At 40.7% G+C, this 23,333-nt stretch overlaps 2 protein-coding genes across 5 annotated transcripts in view; one reads left to right on the top strand and one right to left on the bottom strand.

Moving 5' to 3' along the window:
* The first annotated feature begins 7,915 nt into the window (after positions 1-7,915).
* On the top strand, positions 7,916-11,301 carry LOC119263448 (dual specificity phosphatase DUPD1-like). Its single transcript, XM_037538316.1, has 4 exons — positions 7,916-8,016; positions 9,339-9,567; positions 9,735-9,958; positions 10,306-11,301. The coding sequence occupies exons 2-4, from the start codon at positions 9,386-9,388 to the stop codon at positions 10,509-10,511; spliced, it is 612 nt and encodes a 203-aa protein (XP_037394213.1). The 5' UTR covers positions 7,916-8,016; positions 9,339-9,385; the 3' UTR covers positions 10,512-11,301.
* The window catches only part of kat6b (K(lysine) acetyltransferase 6B), a 36,126-nt gene continuing 23,718 nt past the window's right edge, over positions 10,926-23,333 (bottom strand). For 3 of the 4 annotated variants that reach the window (XM_017696551.2, XM_037538315.1, XM_017696552.2), the window contains exons 5-17: positions 23,197-23,278; positions 22,572-22,704; positions 21,063-22,000; positions 20,347-20,468; positions 20,111-20,223; positions 19,876-20,017; positions 19,072-19,233; positions 18,671-18,764; positions 17,646-17,877; positions 17,221-17,392; positions 16,196-16,426; positions 14,990-15,275; positions 10,926-14,843 (exon numbers count right to left, since the gene is read on the bottom strand). In XM_017696551.2, coding sequence (XP_017552040.2) covers positions 12,145-14,843; positions 14,990-15,275; positions 16,196-16,426; positions 17,221-17,392; positions 17,646-17,877; positions 18,671-18,764; positions 19,072-19,233; positions 19,876-20,017; positions 20,111-20,223; positions 20,347-20,468; positions 21,063-22,000; positions 22,572-22,704; positions 23,197-23,278 — 5,406 coding nt within the window. In that variant the 3' untranslated portion in view covers positions 10,926-12,144. The remainder of the gene's footprint in view (positions 14,844-14,989; positions 15,276-16,195; positions 16,427-17,220; positions 17,393-17,645; positions 17,878-18,670; positions 18,765-19,071; positions 19,234-19,875; positions 20,018-20,110; positions 20,224-20,346; positions 20,469-21,062; positions 22,001-22,571; positions 22,705-23,196; positions 23,279-23,333) is intronic. The other variant, XM_017696554.2, reaches the window with a different exon arrangement.

The following is a 23,333-nucleotide window of genomic DNA, read 5'->3' as shown; positions in this document are numbered from 1 at the left end:
TTTTTCCCCACCCATGTTGACATAATCAAAAGTCAATAGGAGGTGGGTATACATCATTAAGTTTAATTGAGGATTATAAGAGAACAAGAAACTTGCTTTTTAAATTGTGTTGAATAGAGCTGAACATGTTCAGGAATATGAGCTATCAAGATGAAGTACTATGTAAAATTAGAGACCAGTCAAAAAAGCCATGAAGTTATTCAATTTTTAAGCATCAAGAAACAAATAGACAAAGACATTTAACAGAAAATCACACAGAAGCCTCAGCAACTAGTTTTAATATTAAATATCTAATGAATATTAAATATCTAATTTTTCTCAGTATATTGTGTGTCTACTCTGTCTTTATTACAGCATCCATTCTTTTCAGGAGATTCGCTTCAGTTTTTCAAAGAAATCTGTAAGAACGTTTTTCCTCACCTCTGAAGTTCAGTTCTAGAAGTTGGTTGTGTTTCATGCCTCTCTCAATCCTAATCATCTCAAAATTATTCAGTGATGGTGAGGTCTGAGCTTCAGATCCATAGTGTTAAATTGTCTTCTCACAGTGAAAGGGTGGAAAGAAACACTCGCTGGTTTTTTCAGATCTGAAGCAAGTGTGGAAATTTATCTTCTTCTCTCTCAAAGATGAAAGCTTTAAGTACTGTTTATGTGGTGGTGGCAGTTTTGGGGGTCTAGCGGGTCGTACATGGAGTCATTTCCACTGTATCTTTTAATCATTCTTCCCTCTTTATGCATGCAGGTTGTATCTCAACTGTGGCATCTGATTTTGCACAGCACTGTATAAAATGTAGATTTTAGGTGAATGTTATAAAGCTGTAGTCCTGTTGCAAGTATTTAAGACGCTTTCACTTGCCAATATCTCAGTTCTTGCAGGTGGTTAGCCATGGTTGGAGGATTCAGCTTTTACAAAGTTTTTCGGTTCCTCTTCTGCCTTCGCTGAAGATGTGCTAAAACAAGATGGAAAGTCTGACGTATTTGACCACAGACTTTCAAGATGAGTGAGAAGCTATTACAAGGACACTGAGTAAGACCAGGCCATTGAGACAGACCCCCAGTGAGCTATTCCGATGGGCTGAAGAGCAAGCCATTATCTCATTCTGTTTATATTTTATCTAGACAAGCACTGGACTCATACTCTATATGAGTCAACTGTCCTCTTTCCTCATGACATGTGAGGGTCACACCCTGAATGATGTCATCATTGTCTGAAAGAGCCTGAAATCTGCCCAACCTTTGTGGACTACTTCAGGAAACTGACTTAAATGCCTTCACTCAAGGCAACTAACATAATGAAGCAATTACTGCTGAGATCGATACGCTTATATAATTAATTAAGATCTTCATGGAAAATTAATTTCAAGCTCTCTGGTAAATATTTCAGGAGCATGATTCGCAGGTGGTGTACAGAATAACTCTACAGTGTGGGATTTGGTATGGCCACAATACACACATTCCAGAGAGCAGCTATTAATAACAACCTCCTCTGGGGTGTTATCTCAGGTGCAGACTATGAATAACACCTTCCCTTCTCAAAGCATGCCCATTTTTCCACACATTTTCTGCACTGCTGACACGGGTTACTTTTTATTTATGGTATACCTGCCTGAAAGAGTGCAAAAAGCATAGCGTCTGATGGAACTGTGGGTGGTAAACCCTATTACTGTATGTTGGGATGATTTTAGATATGAAAATTAAGACCTGATCTCACAAACCGCAACAGCACGGCCACATTCGTTTGGGGACGAGTGAGATTTCAAGGTTGAAGGACTAAGTGAACCTGACAAAACAATAAAAGGAATCCAACATCACCAATTTAATGACTTCCCTGTCAAGGTGAGTGATGGCAGTGACTGAGGATGTGAGGGGAGAAAAGGAAAAAAAAAAAAAAAACATATACAGCACTGATGTCTCTGAAAAGAGATGATTCATGTGTCCTTTTCACATATCTGGGAAGCGAAAAGCAATTACCATCCCATTTGCAGCAGCCAAGCTCGCGTTACAGAGACTCTGTTAAAGTCGGCTCAAAAAAGAAACACCTTTTGGATTAAATTACAAGTCCCGCTCTGCTGAGATTTCCTATTTTTGTCAAATTGGACTCTTTTAGTCACTGGGCCTCAGAAAGGACAGCTGCCTGTAGGAGGGCTCACAGCAGGCAGCGTGGGGAGGGAATAATTGGCTGGTGGAATTGAGCCCAGGCCGAGTCGTCTCCTGCGGGACAGGACACACACTCCCTGGCCTTTTAGCAGATTTGCCGTCTCCATGGCTCTGATTTTATCTGCCATGAGTCAAAAAACATGATGTGTCTTAATGAAGCCAAAATACAAACAGGACTACTAGCACACTGAGTGAGAGGTTCTCAAATCAGTCCTCAGGGTTTCTCAGATGGTTCACATTTTTGGACTCTCTCTTAGAGGGGGGGGGGGGGGGGGGGAGTGGACCCTCTGGAGGGCCCTGAGAACTAGTTTTGAGAACCCTTGCACTAAGTGAGGGAAATATTATTGCTGTTTGTGTTAGTGACATTAATCATATTATATATACACTGGAAAAAGTCATAAAAAGTACATAATTTATACACATACATAATAAAAAAGATACACAACTGCATTTCAGTGCTCTTACTTTTGGCAATGATCGTATTGATGCGTTGGGTAACTGTAGTCAATGCCAGACTTTTTAAAATATACATGAACAAATGAATAAATACACATAGAGATTAACCTTCTGTTATAAATCAGGTCTTTATCTATAAAAAATACCTGCAAAAAATTTTGGCGGGCTTAATGGGCACACTTATCCTATAGCTTATGCTGAAAATGATGTATGCATTTGAAAGTAAACTCAGTGCATTTTCACACAATCTGTTATAATACATATGTTTTAAAATCCATGGGTTTATTCAGAAATTAGACTAATCCAATTCAGAAATTACACTGATCCAGTTAATGAACTACTCATTTCTGGAGACATGTGGCTGTTTCTCTTTAATCATTATGTAAAAATACATACAAAAGCTCTATATACATGAAAACAATTACTAGAAACATACACCAAATAGAATCTCACTTATGTTCACTTACTTTATCCTTACAGGCTTACAGGCTGCTCAGACATCAGTGCCAAGAGGATGCGATTTACAGTAAAGCAAGCCTGTGTCAAAGGACTGGGGATCATATCATTCAAAGATGGTATCTGAGAAGCATTGATATCTTTTATCCACAAAACCCCCTAAAAACAGTGTTCACAGTAAATTAGTCAAATTCATTAGGTTAAGAGATGGTAAACAGGTGATACTGAGGAAAATTAAACACCTTGCTGATCATCTAGAGGGGGGTGATGTTTCTCTTTAGTTTTTATTTAATTGGATTTATCTAAGGCAAAACGATTTACTACTTATACTGGTTCTAAGATTGACTGATAAAGTTTAGCTCAGTCTCGTTAACTTAGCTTGATAAATTCAGTTAACGTAGCTGCTGACGGTAAGCTTTTGTGATTTAATCTATTTACGTAGGCATTAATACACTGGTAGGCATGTTTTAATATGATTATGAATATGAATATAATTTAATATGCAGTCGCAGAAAAAAAAAAATCCAGGTCAGATTCCCTTTTTAATGCAAATGGACCTACATTTATTTGGTCAGTCCTCACGTATGGACATCTTGTAAAGCCACTTCATTATCTGGTGATAAAAGGGGGGGGGGGGGGAGTGGACCCTCTGGAGGGCCCTGAGAACTAGTTTTGAGAACCCTTGCACTAAGTGAGGGAAATATTATTGCTGTTTGTGTTAGTGACATTAATCATATTATATATACACTGGAAAAAGTCATAAAAAGTACATAATTTATACACATACATAATAAAAAAGATACACAACTGCATTTCAGTGCTCTTACTTTTGGCAATGATCGTATTGATGCGTTGGGTAACTGTAGTCAATGCCAGACTTTTTAAAATATACATGAACAAATGAATAAATACACATAGAGATTAACCTTCTGTTATAAATCAGGTCTTTATCTATAAAAAATACCTGCAAAAAATTTTGGCGGGCTTAATGGGCACACTTATCCTATAGCTTATGCTGAAAATGATGTATGCATTTGAAAGTAAACTCAGTGCATTTTCACACAATCTGTTATAATACATATGTTTTAAAATCCATGGGTTTATTCAGAAATTAGACTAATCCAATTCAGAAATTACACTGATCCAGTTAATGAACTACTCATTTCTGGAGACATGTGGCTGTTTCTCTTTAATCATTATGTAAAAATACATACAAAAGCTCTATATACATGAAAACAATTACTAGAAACATACACCAAATAGAATCTCACTTATGTTCACTTACTTTATCCTTACAGGCTTACAGGCTGCTCAGACATCAGTGCCAAGAGGATGCGATTTACAGTAAAGCAAGCCTGTGTCAAAGGACTGGGGATCATATCATTCAAAGATGGTATCTGAGAAGCATTGATATCTTTTATCCACAAAACCCCCTAAAAACAGTGTTCACAGTAAATTAGTCAAATTCATTAGGTTAAGAGATGGTAAACAGGTGATACTGAGGAAAATTAAACACCTTGCTGATCATCTAGAGGGGGGTGATGTTTCTCTTTAGTTTTTATTTAATTGGATTTATCTAAGGCAAAACGATTTACTACTTATACTGGTTCTAAGATTGACTGATAAAGTTTAGCTCAGTCTCGTTAACTTAGCTTGATAAATTCAGTTAACGTAGCTGCTGACGGTAAGCTTTTGTGATTTAATCTATTTACGTAGGCATTAATACACTGGTAGGCATGTTTTAATATGATTATTTATATGAATATAATTTAATATGCAGTCGCAGAAAAAAAAAAATCCAGGTCAGATTCCCTTTTTAATGCAAATGGACCTACATTTATTTGGTCAGTCCTCACGTATGGACATCTTGTAAAGCCACTTCATTATCTGGTGATAAAAGGGGGGGGGGGGGGGGGAGTGGACCCTCTGGAGGGCCCTGAGAACTAGTTTTGAGAACCCTTGCACTAAGTGAGGGAAATATTATTGCTGTTTGTGTTAGTGACATTAATCATATTATATATACACTGGAAAAAGTCATAAAAAGTACATAATTTATACACATACATAATAAAAAAGATACACAACTGCATTTCAGTGCTCTTACTTTTGGCAATGATCGTATTGATGCGTTGGGTAACTGTAGTCAATGCCAGACTTTTTAAAATATACATGAACAAATGAATAAATACACATAGAGATTAACCTTCTGTTATAAATCAGGTCTTTATCTATAAAAAATACCTGCAAAAAATTTTGGCGGGCTTAATGGGCACACTTATCCTATAGCTTATGCTGAAAATGATGTATGCATTTGAAAGTAAACTCAGTGCATTTTCACACAATCTGTTATAATACATATGTTTTAAAATCCATGGGTTTATTCAGAAATTAGACTAATCCAATTCAGAAATTACACTGATCCAGTTAATGAACTACTCATTTCTGGAGACATGTGGCTGTTTCTCTTTAATCATTATGTAAAAATACATACAAAAGCTCTATATACATGAAAACAATTACTAGAAACATACACCAAATAGAATCTCACTTATGTTCACTTACTTTATCCTTACAGGCTTACAGGCTGCTCAGACATCAGTGCCAAGAGGATGCGATTTACAGTAAAGCAAGCCTGTGTCAAAGGACTGGGGATCATATCATTCAAAGATGGTATCTGAGAAGCATTGATATCTTTTATCCACAAAACCCCCTAAAAACAGTGTTCACAGTAAATTAGTCAAATTCATTAGGTTAAGAGATGGTAAACAGGTGATACTGAGGAAAATTAAACACCTTGCTGATCATCTAGAGGGGGGTGATGTTTCTCTTTAGTTTTTATTTAATTGGATTTATCTAAGGCAAAACGATTTACTACTTATACTGGTTCTAAGATTGACTGATAAAGTTTAGCTCAGTCTCGTTAACTTAGCTTGATAAATTCAGTTAACGTAGCTGCTGACGGTAAGCTTTTGTGATTTAATCTATTTACGTAGGCATTAATACACTGGTAGGCATGTTTTAATATGATTATTTATATGAATATAATTTAATATGCAGTCGCAGAAAAAAAAAAATCCAGGTCAGATTCCCTTTTTAATGCAAATGGACCTACATTTATTTGGTCAGTCCTCACGTATGGACATCTTGTAAAGCCACTTCATTATCTGGTGATAAAAGGGGGGGGGGGGGGGGGAGTGGACCCTCTGGAGGGCCCTGAGAACTAGTTTTGAGAACCCTTGCACTAAGTGAGGGAAATATTATTGCTGTTTGTGTTAGTGACATTAATCATATTATATATACACTGGAAAAAGTCATAAAAAGTACATAATTTATACACATACATAATAAAAAAGATACACAACTGCATTTCAGTGCTCTTACTTTTGGCAATGATCGTATTGATGCGTTGGGTAACTGTAGTCAATGCCAGACTTTTTAAAATATACATGAACAAATGAATAAATACACATAGAGATTAACCTTCTGTTATAAATCAGGTCTTTATCTATAAAAAATACCTGCAAAAAATTTTGGCGGGCTTAATGGGCACACTTATCCTATAGCTTATGCTGAAAATGATGTATGCATTTGAAAGTAAACTCAGTGCATTTTCACACAATCTGTTATAATACATATGTTTTAAAATCCATGGGTTTATTCAGAAATTAGACTAATCCAATTCAGAAATTACACTGATCCAGTTAATGAACTACTCATTTCTGGAGACATGTGGCTGTTTCTCTTTAATCATTATGTAAAAATACATACAAAAGCTCTATATACATGAAAACAATTACTAGAAACATACACCAAATAGAATCTCACTTATGTTCACTTACTTTATCCTTACAGGCTTACAGGCTGCTCAGACATCAGTGCCAAGAGGATGCGATTTACAGTAAAGCAAGCCTGTGTCAAAGGACTGGGGATCATATCATTCAAAGATGGTATCTGAGAAGCATTGATATCTTTTATCCACAAAACCCCCTAAAAACAGTGTTCACAGTAAATTAGTCAAATTCATTAGGTTAAGAGATGGTAAACAGGTGATACTGAGGAAAATTAAACACCTTGCTGATCATCTAGAGGGGGGTGATGTTTCTCTTTAGTTTTTATTTAATTGGATTTATCTAAGGCAAAACGATTTACTACTTATACTGGTTCTAAGATTGACTGATAAAGTTTAGCTCAGTCTCGTTAACTTAGCTTGATAAATTCAGTTAACGTAGCTGCTGACGGTAAGCTTTTGTGATTTAATCTATTTACGTAGGCATTAATACACTGGTAGGCATGTTTTAATATGATTATGAATATGAATATAATTTAATATGCAGTCGCAGAAAAAAAAAAATCCAGGTCAGATTCCCTTTTTAATGCAAATGGACCTACATTTATTTGGTCAGTCCTCACGTATGGACATCTTGTAAAGCCACTTCATTATCTGGTGATAAAAGGTATTTAAGTGGAGTCTTCTGGGGGCTTAAACGTTTTCTTGTGTGCTTCTTTTAGCCTGTTATTACAGATGGTGCAAGCTAGCCTGAGCTGACAGTTTGATGGACAGTGCCTGATGTGGCACAAAAAATTGTTTTGTCTCGGTATACTTTCCTATTTGGCAAATAAAATGATTTGTGATATCATGTGATAAGAATGAGACATCAGGCTGAAGTGGGAGTCAAACTGAAATGGAGTCACGCGCTCTGTGTCCTGCTGTCCACACTCGGGGTCTGTAGCTGCAGGGAGCAGAGGCCGGCCTCAGTGTCGTGTGTTCAGAGCTAAAAGACACACGTGCTTCTCACATCAGCCCCTCCTGCATGTTGCTAAGGTCAAGGCTTGTAGATCAATGACCTAAAAATATCATTTGAGATCTGGTGGCGGTTATGGGCTGAACAGACGTGCAGTGTGTGCTCAGTGTACAGTCAAACTGTAGACATCAGACAGTCGCTCCTGAAGGTAAGCACTTGTATACAACTGTACTGATTGACTATTTCCATATTGAGTGAGAGCTCATAAAACCAGGTGTTATTGGTCTCCAGCATCCAGTTGTCTGCTCAACTGTTATCTCCTAGATGGTTAGGAGTAGGCAATACAAATACTCTGGGGCTCTGTTCAATGGGTTGCTAATCAGCAAGACTCTGTACAGACTTATAGTGGGGGGAAAATGAATTTGCACATCAGTGTGTTTGCAGTGGATTGGATTAGCAGTAAATAATGTTCAGACGCTGTTCTTGCAGTGAGGGGAAACAAGTATACAGACACTGTCTGCAATTCCCCAAGGGTCTCACTGATGGACAAGCATGTTCAAAATAGATTTTCAATGTAATTCAAATCAAATGATTTGAATGTTGAGATTAGATGTCCAAGCTATTTGCACACTTTCACCTTCCTTTTTAAAAACTTTATTTTTGTTAAACTGTCCAACTTCTCCCCAGATTCGCTTTCTTGTCCAGTGGGATTAAATTCTCCTCCTGAGTCCATTCATGTTCCATATTCCCCTTGATGACATGAAACGCTCCAGTAGTAGTTGCAGAGGAACAGCCCCACATGATGATGCTCACACCTCCATACTTCACTGTCTTTATGGTGTTCATGAAATTATACACACAGCCCTTCTTTCACCAAATACAAGCTGAATTGTTGCCAAAAGGTCTGACTACAGTACATCGTTTCAAAAGAGTTCAGATTTGTCTGAACACTACAGAAAGTTTAGATGTGCTTCTCTGTGTGACAAGTTTCGTGTAGGGTAAGGCTGCTGGCTTCTCTCTCATCCTCCACATCATTAGCCTGAGTGTGTAAAATACTTGCATGACACTCTGGTCCGCTGTGGTTCCATGAACTTTCCACTTACATAATGAACCAACAGTACTGACAGAGGTGTTTAGGGTCTTTGCTAGATGTGTACTTTTTTCCAGTTGAGTGTTATTTAATAACGTTGTGCCTGAGAATTTGAGGAAGCTCCTTTACTTTAACGGTTATTGCTACTTGCTGTGTGAAACCAGAAGGCAACATCTGAATGAAGTGTGTCTGAATATTTTTCCCTATTAATGTTTAATACACATATTTGCCTATGCTAACAAATACATACTTTATGTGGGTACATTTCAAGTGGCTATATGCACTGGAAGTTTAATAAACGACAAAAACTAGTGTCTGAAAACTTATTTCCCCTCCCCTTTTATTCACAATCAACCAAAAATAAAGTGTGCTGATAAACAAATAAAACATTCATGTTCAAAATCTCTAAGAATTCTTCCTTTCAATATCTCTCCAAACAGAGTAGCTCTTGAGCTTCTGGCTGATCAGCACAGGGTTGAAAAAGAAGATGAAATCTAACGCTTCAAAGCAGAGCACAACAAAGAACGCTTACAAACCAATGCCGTGTGATTCAGACAGCGAGTATATCACACCTGGGGTATTTGAGCTGGAGAAACTGTTCTGGCGCAGCTCAGGAGCAGCATACACCCACGTCAACGAAGTCTGGCCTCGCGTCTACATTGGAGATGAGTAAGCAAGATGATGAGTAAGCAAACAGGCGCAGATCTTTTGTTAATGAAGTTCATGACACTTGGGATGGCTCATCATAAAAAAGGAACAGTTCTCTTTACTGACTGTATCCATGTACCAATGCACTATATTTACTGATTTCATAAACTGTCAATGTTCCTTCACAGGAAAACAGCTTTAGAGCGCCACAACCTGGAAAAGATGGGGATAACACACATCCTGAATGCAGCTGAGGGAAAATGGAATAATGTTGCCACAGGTCCAGACTACTACCACGGCATGAACATCGATTACTATGGAGTGGAGGCAGAAGACATTCCGACTTTCAACCTCTCTCAGTTTTTCTACCCTGCAGCTCAATTTATTGACCATGCACTCAGCAGCCCAGAGAGTGAGTAAAGAGAGTGAGCAGAGAGAGAGAGGGAGAGATGGGGCATGATAAACATCTTTAGATAAGAAAGTAGTACACATAAGCACAAACACACAGGCTCACAAAACAAACTCCACAGAATTCAAATGCGAGGTCTTAAAGAGGAGCGCAACCTTCTCCAGACACAGGCTGTTTTAAAGCTCTCCTGAGGGACACACATGGGTGCTGACCTTAAACAGGGTTATTGTCTCTCTGAGAATAGTCTGTAATTTAACCATGAATCACCAATACTTGGTGTTTCCTTAACAAACTGTCAACCAAAAGGCAAGAGTATAATTACACATAGTAATAATTTCCTATTGTTTCAGGTAAACTGCTGGTGCATTGCGTCATGGGACGAAGTCGGTCAGCTACTTTGTTTTTGGCTTACTTAATGATCTACAAGGACAAGACTGTTGTTGATGCCATTGAACATGTAAAAGAACAACGCTGCATTCTACCCAACAGAGGATTTCTAAAGCAACTGCGAGTCCTGGATGTTCAGCTACAAGAGCAAAAGGCACAAAACAAATAGTGAAAACTCATAACCCCCCTAGAAACGTGGGGCCATTTGGATCTACTACATGTAGTTTTTTGGGGGGAAATGATTAAATAGTCTCTTGTGTATATAACCCGAAATGGAGCTAGCTATGATTTACACCATTTTACATGGAATACTTCATGTGGACTTTTGAAATGGTTAAGAATGTGTTCACAAGATTAGCTAGAAATACAGCTCTCAGCCAGGAGTTCGCCCTAATAACTACACTATTGAAAAGCAATAAGAATGTTTAAAATTCTCAAAGGAACAAAACAGAAAGAACCATGACTATTGGCAGACATATTTAGAGTGAACCAACACAAATGTGAGGTGAATGATTTGAATATTGCACCATGAACAAAGTGTTGGGCAGATGAGCAAATGCTTTACAAACAGTCCATACTCAGGTTTAAGTCTGTCAGTGGCTCATCATAATTTATTTTCTGCTAAAATGTACAGCATTTAAGTGACCAACTAAAAAGGTAACTCATAAATACAGGACTGTTGATCCATTAATTAGTACAGTCAGGATATCCCTCTTACGTCAAACTCCCATTCTGTACAGGTACAAAGGCTACAAAATAAGCTATACAAACAGACACCAATACAATTTACCTTTATACATGCCATCTGTTTTGTCTATTAACAAGGTCACTGTTCTACATTTCAGTAAAATATAAATCAGATGTTTTATAAAGATAAAAAAATCTACAGATGGAATGAAAATGTACGTTTAAAGGCATTTCATAAAAGACCAACTTTGGAATAAATTGACAATTTCTGATCACTGCCCCTGTGAAATGTACTTTTTTTGTATTCCCTCCCCTTGATTTAGAATTCTACATGTACAAATACTGACATTTATTTTGCTATTTTGACTGAAATTGCTTTAGTTTGTATAAAAACAGAAAGCTGCCTCAGGTAAAGAAACTTGTTAAAAAGTAACAAATTATACACAATTAGCAATAGAACCTTCGAAGCTTAACACTCAAAAACCATGACAATGTTTAAAATCTTTACAGTATTAGAATCAACAAAAATATAGTTTAATTTTTCCTTCCATAAGAGGGAAACCTAACCAAGGCCATACATTTAATATAAAATTGCTTGCTTTTAAGCACAACACTGTACAGTACTACTTTGATGCACTGTCACTAACAAAGACATTAGAGCATGCTAAGTTTTACCTTACACTTAAAAAAATATAAAAGTAGATTTACAATAAATAATATGAAGGCATGAGTACAGACTTAGAAACATAACCTTGCGATTGCTAAACATGTACATTGAAAAGGCATACAATGCAGGCACATTTAAAGGTTCCATAATGCAAGTCCCCCCCAGAAAAAAAAGCACAATGCAATCCCTATTAAACTGCAATGCAGTTTGAAGAGATTTACATTTAAATGTTACATTAAATTCTGATGATGTAAGGCTTCCCATAAATAGGGAAAAAGCTAAAGATTAGCCATTAAAACACAACTTTTTTGCATTCTTACCAAGTGCTGGTTTTTCAGAAAAATTCAGAAAAGCGAACATTAACAATGAAAATCAACACAAGAACTACCTCAAGTCATCAAGCTGACTATTATATCATGACCTCTTGGAAACCAGAGGTCATTAGCGATTATCGTCTCATATAAGGTCCATTTAAGGGTTGTTTGGACATACCAGTGTTCACATAACCGTGGTGGCCTGCTGGACTGTACATCATATTGCCGTGGGGAGGGGCCTGCATGGGCTGCTGTGGGTAAGGCTGAGTACCCATCATGCCCATCTGCATAGAGTACTGTGGAGTCTGATTCATATAGGGTGGGTTGCTATGGTAGCCCCCATTCATCATGGGCTGGGTCACCCGGTACGTATTCATTGCGTTAAGTGGAGCCATGTTTACGTTCACGTTCATCGAGTTGACGTTATAAGCCGAAGCTGGCATGAGGTTCACACCCATGTTCATGCGGGGTGGCATGGCCAACGTCCTGCTAGGAGCCTGCATGGTTACGGTCTGTGGGCTCCTGCCATACATCTGCTGCTGGTGGTGAGGAGGCAGCGGAGCTGATTTGGAGCGTATGGACACCGGGTGATGGTGATGGTTTTTGGGGGTCATTTGTGTTTGCAGTCTCTGCGAGGGAGGCAAGTTCATATTGGGTGTGGCCATGTTGCGTTGCAGCATCATGGGGGGAGGCGTCATGTTAGGAGGTGGAGTCATTGTGGCCTGTGTTTGTGGACCTCCACCTGTGACTGTATGTGGAGGCTGAGACAGAGACACCAGGGTGGGGTTGTGAGGACCAAGCTGTGAAGACAGTGACCCATTGTTGTTGGCGTAAGATGTAATGGGATGTGATCCAGAATGGCTGAAGGGTAGGGGATGGTCTATGAGCGTGTTAGTAAGCTGCTGGAGCTTAGCCAGGCTGAAGGTAGCTGAGGGTTGTCCATAGTGCCCACCCCCATACTCACCCTGGCCCATCCTCTCATACAGCCCCAGATTGGTGGAGGGGTTGTTGGACTCAGGGATGTCAGGAAGTTGCATGGGTGGAGGGAAGCTTGCAGGCATTGAGCAGTGCGATAGAGGCTGCTGGTGGTGCTGATGTTGATGTTGATGCTGATGGTGTTGGTGTTGGTGTTGATGTGGATGGTGATGGTGGTGGTTGTGGTGGTGGCTGTGTCCATGCCCATGCCCGTGGCCATGTGCATGTCCATGCCCATGGCCATGCCCGTGGCTGGGCTGTCTCTCTGGTACACAGCCTTGTGGGGATTTGACACTGCAACCCTGTGGGGAGCTCATGCTGTTCTGCTGGAGCATGCTGCAGGCGCCAGTATTGTTCACCACAGGGCCGGCCATCTGCTGGGACACGGCACAGCTGCTCTGTCCATGGCTGCCACCGGAGGAGAGGTTGCCATAGGAACAGCTGCTCTGGGAGGAGGCGCCAGCGCTAGCTCCCGTGCCACAAATGCTGCTGCCCAGCGTGGAGTCATAGCTGCTGGGATTCTCATAGTTCTCTGTGGTGCTTTCAATGCTGCCAAGGTCACTGAAGCCACTGTCCACCACCTGCTGAGAGTGGTCGGACACAGAGGGGACGTCCATCATTGGGCTAGTCTCCATGTTGTTATGGAGAGAGTGTACAGAGATGGCACCCTGCTCGGGGCTGATCTGAGTGTAGCTGCTCTCTAGAATAGACACAGCTGGGCTGTTGACTGATCGCACAGATTGGCTGGGGTGGGAGTGCACAGAAGAGAGCGGGCTGCTGTGGTCTGACTGCTGGCAGTCATCAACCGGAGTCATTTGAGGGCTCTGGTCCACATGAACATATCTTTGTAGGCTACGACAGGCCTCCTGGGTCTCCACACAGTCTTGGAAGTGCCTCTCTTGCTCAGCCTCTTGTGTTAGGGACTGAACTGCCTGGGCGGTTTCCATGTCAATCTCTGGACAAATACTGTGGTCCTCCTTTATTGCAGGTGTCAAAGGTCCAGCATCTTGCTCTTTCTGCGGAACATTTTGACTGCTTTCATCCTCTTCTGATCCAGAGTCAGGATGATGGTCCGAGTCTCTAGTGTTGTCCTGCGCATCCATGTTGACGAGGCCACTATCTGAGGCCACCTCCCCCGCGCACTCCTCAGGAAGGTCCTGCTCCTTCTTGTCATTACAGGGCTCTGGAGTAGGTTCAGTGTCATCCAGAGGCTCCTTGTCATCTGGCACTGCTACAGGATCCTCTTTCCTTGGCTCACTGGAATCCACATGACCATCATCCTCATCATCTGCATCATGATCTTCCACATGAGTGGGCTCTGGCTCTTCCTCTTCCTCTTCTTCATCATCTCGTTCCTCTGGGTCCTGAGATGCCGTGCATTCATGCTCCTCTTCCTCGTCCGGTTCCTGATTCCCTCCCTCTTCTGTATTCTCAGTGGACTGCTCAGCAAAATTCACAGGACCGATTGGAGCCTCATTGCTCTCAGCGCCACAAGAAGTATCCACAGAGTCAGGTTTATCCAAATGTTCATCATCCTCATGTTCCTCAGTGGGTTCCTGTGGCTCAGGCCTCAGGTTCTCTGAGACTAAAGTGTTCTGCTCTGCCTTCACAGGCTCTGGCTCTCTGCAGGGCTCACAGTCTTCTGGAACAGACACAGGGCTGGCTACCTGCTCCTCATCTGGCTCCTGATCCACACTGACCATGGGTGTCTCAGGTGGTGTGTAGAGATTGAGCTTAAAGCCCATCTTTCTCTCTTTCTTTAGTCTCCATTTGGGTGGGCCTCGCTTTACGCCTTTGGGCCAGCCTTTCTTACGCTTCACAGGTCGGGGATTGTCCTTTTTCACTGCATCTATGATACCTACAGAAAACAAAACTGGGGTTTTATACTGATAGGATCACAGTATGCAAGTCTCCAAGAAAACGCATGAAATCATTTCAACCAAAAATGAAAACCTAATAAAGCATGTTTTCCTTAACCAAACAAAGAAAGATAAAAACAAATACCTTCTACTTTTTCTTCTTTGGATGGATCTGAATGATTGTCATCTGGCCTCTCTCTCTTCCGTGGTCTGCCAGGTCTGCGTACTACTGCTCTTAGGTTCTTCTTCTCATCCTCATCACTGTCCTCCCTCCTAATGGAATGCTCTAGCTGTGGCGCAGGGCTCTCCACATCAGAGTTCTCAAACGGCTCATCCAGCACCTCCGTCCTCTCAGAGATTGTTTCTGTCGTGACACTGCTGTTGATGCGCACTCTCCTCCGACCTCTTTTCTTCCGCAGAGTTCCTGCTCTCTGGAAAAGTAAATACATCCACTATGAGATTTCTTCCATTGTTTACTTAGAGAGAATACAGCATATGCAGACTACAAAACACTCTTCATGGAAAACAATAACAATCTTCTGTTCAAAAACTACAGTGTACCTAGAGCACCTTATGATCAACCATGACTATGGGTCACCAAAAAAAAAAAAAAAAAAAAAAAAAACAAACAACATGCCATAAATGCAGAGAGATGACAAAGTTTGTTAGACATAACAGTTGTCATAGCAAGAGTACAGATTTTTTTCTTTTTGTGAAACTGTCCCCAGTGCCCTCTAAACCAAAAAGCAGAGGTTTGGATGAGACAGATACAGTTAAAGATGATGCTAAACATAGGGAAATGTGACCACACTGTGAATGGGCTGCTTCATGACCTAAATGCAAAGCCCCATCATTTAGACCACAGTGCCTGAGCCACAGGCCATTCATTTGGAAAACTCTGCCAACACGAAACCCCAAATGAGAGTATGCAGGACCAGACTGACCACAGGTCCCTCACAACATACTCTTTACTGGTATTCCGTGACTCTCCCAAGACATTCTGCAGTATGATAATCCTAATGCAAATATGACGGCATTACAATAAAAAACATGGGGCTTTGTTTTGATAAGGAAACTTTCAGCAGATTTACTCCCAGATTTAGGGTGCCTAGCATTGTCTAGTTTGGACTAATCATTAACAAATGAAAAACTAGACAAGATCCACAAACATTTTTCAGCACAGGAATGGCCATTTCACAGAAAATATTTAACACATAAGCATGCTAGGCAATAGTACCAACTAAACACTGCAACTAGTATATAGAAATAGTGCAACCTAGCAAAACAACAGCCACATAAGCAAATAATAGCATAGTGATGGTAACAGGAAGTGTCCAATTGTGAACTTTACCTTTCGCTTAAGCCCCGTCATAGACTGTGACTGGACTGAAGCATCGTCATCATCATCGCTGCTGCTGTCATGACTTGCTTCCAACTGTTTCTCAACAATGCTTTTGAAAAGTGGCTCTGGTGGTCTCCTGCTGTAGTTCTTACACTTTGTTAGAGGAGGTTTTCTTCTGCTGAACATCATCCCTGCTGCTTTCTCAGTAGCTGAGGCATTCCGATCTGCAAGGTCCCCCGTCTGTTGTTCATAAAAAACAAATAATGGCTTACATTAGCCAGTCTGCTCTGCAACAACACAGACAAATGACCTTTCTAAGATGGCCACTTTGATTTACGTGTGATCCTGCAGCATAGAGATTGCCTTCTTATTAGTTGTTGATCTAAGCAACATTTATTTTTAAGCAACCATGGAAGATTGCATTTCACGGAACACCCAACTGTATTAATAATGTAGAGATTTGATTTGGGTCACTCAGGATACTCAGTAACAGTCAGAAAATGCTTTCAGCTTTATCTGTGAACTCTGCTTGAACTTGCAGGCAAATGGATTGATAAATTTAGCAACTTTTACACAAGCACCATCTGGAAACTAATGATGCAGAGCAGCACAGGAGTAAGTGACCCACACTGATCAGCAAATTTAAGATCAAGACACAATCCACCCACAAGAAAATGCACCATTTTAAAAAAAGTGAAGTTTTCAGAGTGGATTCATCCACTGGCTTTTTCTCCTGAATGTGTTTCAGGCAAGGTTACTAGACTTTCAAATTATATTTGTCAAAAAGTCATTGGCATTACACTGACCACAACAAAAACAAACAGGCAACAGTAATAGGCAAAGCATGGCCCTATAATGTTCTCAGGAAAAAACATGTTTAGTTAAGTCAGATAAAATATTGCACACAAGGACAGTATGATGACATCAAAATTAGCTGCTTCTACTGTCTTATGCAGTGCAAAGAAATCTTTACAACAGCTATCCAAAACCTAGGTTCAACAAAATCCCAATAATCGTAAAAGGATGAGGCTTACCTCTTCTGGAGGATGAGGCCTACTTCTCTGCCACCCTCCAGATGGGTTTCTGCAGGCTGACCCACCAGGAGTCCAGACAAGACAGTCGGGATCGACCTCACAAAGACGTGGTTTCTCTCTCAGCCGTTCCATGTGTCTCTGTATCAAATGACGCTTTCGGACAATCACAAACCTATACACACAGATAAAAACAGTCAATAAAGCTTTTATTGAACTGATACCTCATGGCAGATACACAGCTGTCTGTGACCGATTTCAAGATAAATACTCCAGCCCATCAAAACAACTGCCTATGCTTTAACACAAACTACAGTTTACCCAGTCTGGTGATGAGTTGCGCGTTAAAGATTTGATCCACATATTACAGAGGCTGTCAGGAACTGTATGTGGGTATAACTGACGGACAGCTCTGGAGCCCTACTCACCTGCCATTCTGCACATCAATCATGTTGAGCTGCTGGAGTGTGGTGGCAATGTCATGTGGACACATGCCCGTGGCTTTGCTCATTCCCTTGATGCTGACACTCTTATCTGGGTGGTTGTGCAGGTACTCCAGTATGACACTTTTCCAATACGCCAAGTAGGACAGACGACCCAGATCTGATAGCGGCTTCTCCGGGGAACCGGCCTGGCCCTCCTGCCTGGAGAGTAAGTAACCTGGAAAGAGAGAGAGAAAAGGGGTGGAGGGAGAAAAAAAAGGCATCATGAAGTCTGATGTCAGATTAGTTATGAGTGGCAGTTTTCATTTGTCTTGCTTACACAAACAGACATTTTGCTTCTTTACTAGGAGATCTCAGAGGCACAGATGGATTTTCATTTTTCATTCTTCAAAGCCTCTGATGTTCAGATGTTTAAAAGCCTCACATCTCATCAAAGAGCAGGCCAGTTTGCAGCCGCTCGTCAGGCTCCTCCAGGCACTCTGATACATGCTGTGAGGAGCAACAGAGCAGGAGGACTGAGAGGTAGAGGACACAATGCTAGCCTGTGGAGAGAACGCTCCTGTATCAGCTGGGTGTGAGTGTAAGGAGTAGGCTGTGATTACTAAACAAAGAGAAACGGGCCTGATTAAAAGGGCTGCTTTACCAATGACTAGAGATGGAGAGCCTTCACGTGGCCCACGTTCATTAACAGCCTTTAACTTCATTAGTGCGGCCACCTGGGAGGAGTTCTCGAGAATGGTCAAACCTCAGTCATGATGGAATAAACATATAGGGGATGTGGCACTAGTGGACATTTAAACAAATTAACATCTTTTAAATCTAGAAAGTGAAAACAAACGAATCACATGTTTACATAAATAAGGGTCACTTAAGAGATACTGTTAATTATACATAGTAATTTTGTACTTGAATACATGCCCTGTTCAGAACAGAGGAGAAATATCCCTTTTTATGATTAATAACATGAGAAATACAACCAAGACTACAAAAACAGTTAATAAATAACTTACTAAAATCAATGAGGAACCTCCCAAATCCTTGCCTTTGGTACTGGGGCATAATCATTATGCAGGAGACATTGTACTTCTGCTGGCAAAGCTTTTCCTGAGGGAGAGAGAAATAGATAGAGTATGTCAGAGCACTGCCAACGCAGGCAATTCACTGCACCTGCCGCTGTCCTCGACTGAACCAAGCAAAACATGCAGAGAGAATACTGCAGTTCTCAGATGCAAGAAAAAGTCAATGTACAATACTGGCCAGTGCAAAGCAAAATACATTTTATTATTCCTCTCCTATAATACCACAGGGATAGTGTTGTGTAAAAAATAATCCGTATCACAGTTTCTCTCCTCAGTTCTTGGAAAAGAACATTATGATAATTAATACAGGGAGCACAATGAGGTTATAATACCTTTGAAAAGTATCCTACAAGATGGCAACCTTTCTCATCATTTTGAGTTAGAACGTAGAAAAGGAAAGGCTCCACATCATAGTACAGGGTCTTGTGGTCCAAAAAAAGCTTTGCAAGCAAACATAGATTTTGGCAGAAAATTTTGCTTACATTTCCATCAACCTAAAAGAGAAACAAAGAGAATACATTTTTGTTATATAGCTATTTTCCATCATACAGATTTTACATTATGTACATTCAGGTAGGGCTAAACACAGAAATTAAAATCTGTGTCACTACATTAGAATTAAATTTCAGTATCTATGCAACTGATGTAGAAATTAACTGGAAGTTTTTATCAAAGACAAGAACTGCTGGCAAATTTGTAAATAATATTTTAATGTCAAAATAGCCTCTTAACAGACGTTATGGTTTCAGACACTTTTCCATTCCTAACACGAGGAAAACAAGACAGCAAAAATCAGAGCGTTAAATTAACAGTCCTAATTTATGCTGATTATAGACCCTTTGAGGATCTATGGATTTCAATTCAAATTCAAGGAGCTTTCGAAGTGTTCAAAAGAGTGCCTGCTTGATTAACAGCACCAGGAGGGTTAAAACTCACTCATGTCATGAAAATTAGTTAATTAATGCAGGTCAAGTTCTCATCCAAAATCTTGAAAAATGTTTGAGAGGCAAGTCTGGCAGATCAATGCCCTTCATTTCTGGATATAACACTCTAGGCCGCCTGGCAAACACAGAGCTGATTAAATTAGGATGCAGATGCTTAAAGACTGCACATCACCCTGAAGAGGCTGGACTGACCTCAAACACAGAGAGGTTATCTTTTCTGTAGATCTCATTAGCTGGTGGATGAAACCAGCCGCACTTCTTTGAATGCCTCTGCAGAATGTTCCGGCTTTTCATATACTTCAGGCAGAACTCGCATAGATACAGTTTCTGTAATCTGAGGAGATATTAATGCATTTATTCAAGACCTATTCAAAATGTTCACATGCACCATGTATCATCTACCTGGGTAGAGCATTTGGACAGTTACCTTGAGTATTCAGGAGGATAAGGTGACGAGTACCAGGTTTGTATTTCATATTTTCCGAACTCTATCAATGAGGGATACTGTCCTTGATCACTGCTACTCACAAGTTCGGTCCTCTGTTAGCAAAACAAACAAAACACATAAATTAGGGTGTCCGTCTTCACATATTAAAAAAATTAATAATATAAATGATAAATAATAAAGTAATTGCTACATGTTTGCACAATGCATCCCCGTACCTTTGCAGAGAGTTCCTGGGCTTGTCTGAACATATTAAGGTCGTCCTCAGACACTTGGTCATTTGGAGAAGGCAGACCTCCTTCCTGAGCCTCTCTTTTTAGGCATCTCAAGGTGTTTAAAACTGTGAGATATAAAAAATAAAAAAGTTAACACCATATTAAAACACAAATAATGATGACTCATGATAACATACATAACATAACATGCAATTCTGTAATAAAGTTAATTGCAAAACTGGCACTGAGAAGCAGCATATAGTTTAAAAACAATATTAATCACAAGATCACTACAGAGCACTTTAAATCACTTAAAAACACTGATTGTTTATCAGTGTTTTTAAGTGATTTATTAAACATTGCTCTTTCAACAAATGAGACATTTGTATGTTGGTCATGAGGAAACAGAAGGGAGCAGAGAGCAGAGTTATATGAGATGGAAACATTCAGTATTAGGGTGTTTGTTTATAATGGGAGAAAACTGAACGCCTTGGGTTTGAGAGGCAGAGTTAATCAGAATGAATACTTGAGTGGGCAGTTAAAAGCAATAGAAGGCTGGCCGCAATTTGGTGGTTTCAGAAAATAAAGGTGAGAAAAATAAATGTAAAATAATAAAATAAAAATACTAAAATAAATTGTGTTATTTCATTAAGCAGAATGCCTTTAATAAACTAAGAAGAGCTGGTTGGCCGCTGTGCGAACTGAGGCCCTGTGCTTACCATGGTTTTGGTCAGGCTTAATTCTTCCGTCTGCCAAGCTGCCCCTCCCTGGTGTGGGGTTCCCCCTCTGAGGGGAGGCCTTAAACCTAAACTTGCCTAGCAGCCTGTGCTTTTTCAAAAAGGGAGTTCGTTTGAAATGAAGTGCTGTCTTAAAGGGCCGGCCTCTCTTGGGTGCCCAGCCTGAGCTTGAGCAGGACACGGATGCTAGCTTGCTATTGAACCCTTTGATAGACTTGTTTCCATGGAGCTGTAAAGGCGTTTTGGGTGAGGAGGAAGCGTCCCGGGTGCCTCGCCCTCGCTTAGGCGGTGCATAGCTGGGGAGTCCCTTCTGCCGAGACTGTCCCTGAGTGGCATAGATGTGAGACAGTCCGTCAAAGAGTCCCTTCAGCTGGCTGCTGCTTGGGAGGCTGCTGAGAGAGGGGTCACTAGACTGGGACGAGGAGCTCTGTGGGGACTGGGCGGAAGGGGGTGAGGGAGACTGACTGGGGTTCAGCGAGGCGGGGCTGTGTCCCGATAAAGGGCAGGGTGCAGAGATTGCACTAGCTGGGGCAGTTAACCTTTGGCTGGTACCTGTTGACGTTGTGCTGGAATGAGGATTGCACAGCCGTTTCCGATAGCCCCGTTTCTTAGGCCTACGCTGCTCAGAAGAATCTGACGCCTCGCCGCGCATGCGCCGGCCCAAAGGGGATGGTGTGAAAAATTTGGAGAGGCCGTCAATGAGACTTTTGGTTTTCTTGTTGTAGGGGGGCAGCATGGTGAGGGCAGTGAGAGAGGCTGGGGTGGATGTGAGGGGATCGGTGAGGCTCAAGCGGCTCCGGGCGTCTGTGGTGGGTGCAATGGTGCTGGATGAGGGTGGGGTGCAGATAGTGCTCTTAAGACCCCTACCATGTTCCTCTCTCTCTGACAGCTCAAGGAGTCCTGCATCACCACTGTCAAGCCTGTAGCAAGATTCAGTAAAATAAGGACAACTGCAAACAACTCTATGCAATAGAATAAAAACAATACACTTAACCATGTTCAGTTCAAACATATCTATATAAATAGAGTACATTCTAGCATGTCTCTTATCATCTTAATAAGACATTACCTTGAGGCTAAAAAATGTTCTTTAAGTCTTAAGGGAAGATGTAATCTCTACAGTGTGAGCACTTCACAAGCCTATTCACCCAGGGTACCTCCAGCCAAACTGCTAGTGTACTGACTGTTCCTCAATACACAGGCAGCAGTTAAAAATAGCACAGAGCAGAATGCCCTGGGCTAGCAGTACACTGTTAGCAGCTAATAAGTATAAAGATGGAAGGAGTTTGAAGACTGCTGGAAAAAGGAACATGGTTGAAAAAGACAGAATTTGAAGGCTTTTGTTCACAAGAAAAAGGTCAGAGTTTAGCAACAAGATACTGCTAAACACAAGTTATAACCCTAAGCTTGAAACAACAACAACAACAACAACAACAACAACAACAACAACAACAAAGATATAAGCAGGGTGTGAGAAATGAATTATCGTACGTTGTTGGATGTGAGAGATTTTTCCTCGGCCTTCCTGGCTTTGCATATCGTCTTTTGATCTGAGCTGCTGTTCTGTGCAGCAGTCGTTTTTCCTCCTGCTCCTTTGGCCTGCATACTTGGCAGATCCACATTCCTGGGGGAAGTCCAGCAAAAAAGAAACAGGGAGGAAAACAAAGGAGAAAAAGAAAGTGAACAGCCTTTTAGACAGAGATCATCAAGTCTATGGACAAAACTCTTAAATATATGAACTGTTGAGCCATAGATGATTTTTTCTCATGAGGAAATTAGAAGATAAAATAAAAGCAAGAAAGTGAACATATTTAAACTAGCCAACATGCCATCAATTTAAAGTAATGGTTGTACTAAGTACAGAGAGAAAAATGTTGGCAATGGAAACAAGTAAGGGGGGGGCTGAGAGACAAGGAAGAGGGGAAAAATTGCACTAGGAAGGGCATATCTTTTTGCTGTTATGTAACCATCAACCTTTGTGTAATCTGGTTCTTTTAAACAGCTTTACTGCTTGTGAAGACATTCACTAAGGAACGAGATATGGACACTACTGGAAACCTTTTTTTTTTTAAATACTAATGCAATAGAGGCAGATTATGAGGAAAGATATTGGTACCTTTTGGCATTCTGGAGAGAGGTGGATCACAGCACTCCATATGAAACCCCCTGTCACAGGAGTCACAGAACAGCATCTCATCCTACAGCCAAACACATAATGCAACAAAGCAACACATTAGACAAGCTCCTGATCCC

This window comes from Pygocentrus nattereri, chromosome 5 (assembly GCF_015220715.1).
Source record: "Pygocentrus nattereri isolate fPygNat1 chromosome 5, fPygNat1.pri, whole genome shotgun sequence".
Lineage (NCBI taxonomy): Eukaryota > Metazoa > Chordata > Actinopteri > Characiformes > Serrasalmidae > Pygocentrus > Pygocentrus nattereri.
The sequence above is the reverse complement of the archived record's forward strand: the minus strand, read 5'-3'. Positions and strand labels throughout refer to the sequence as shown.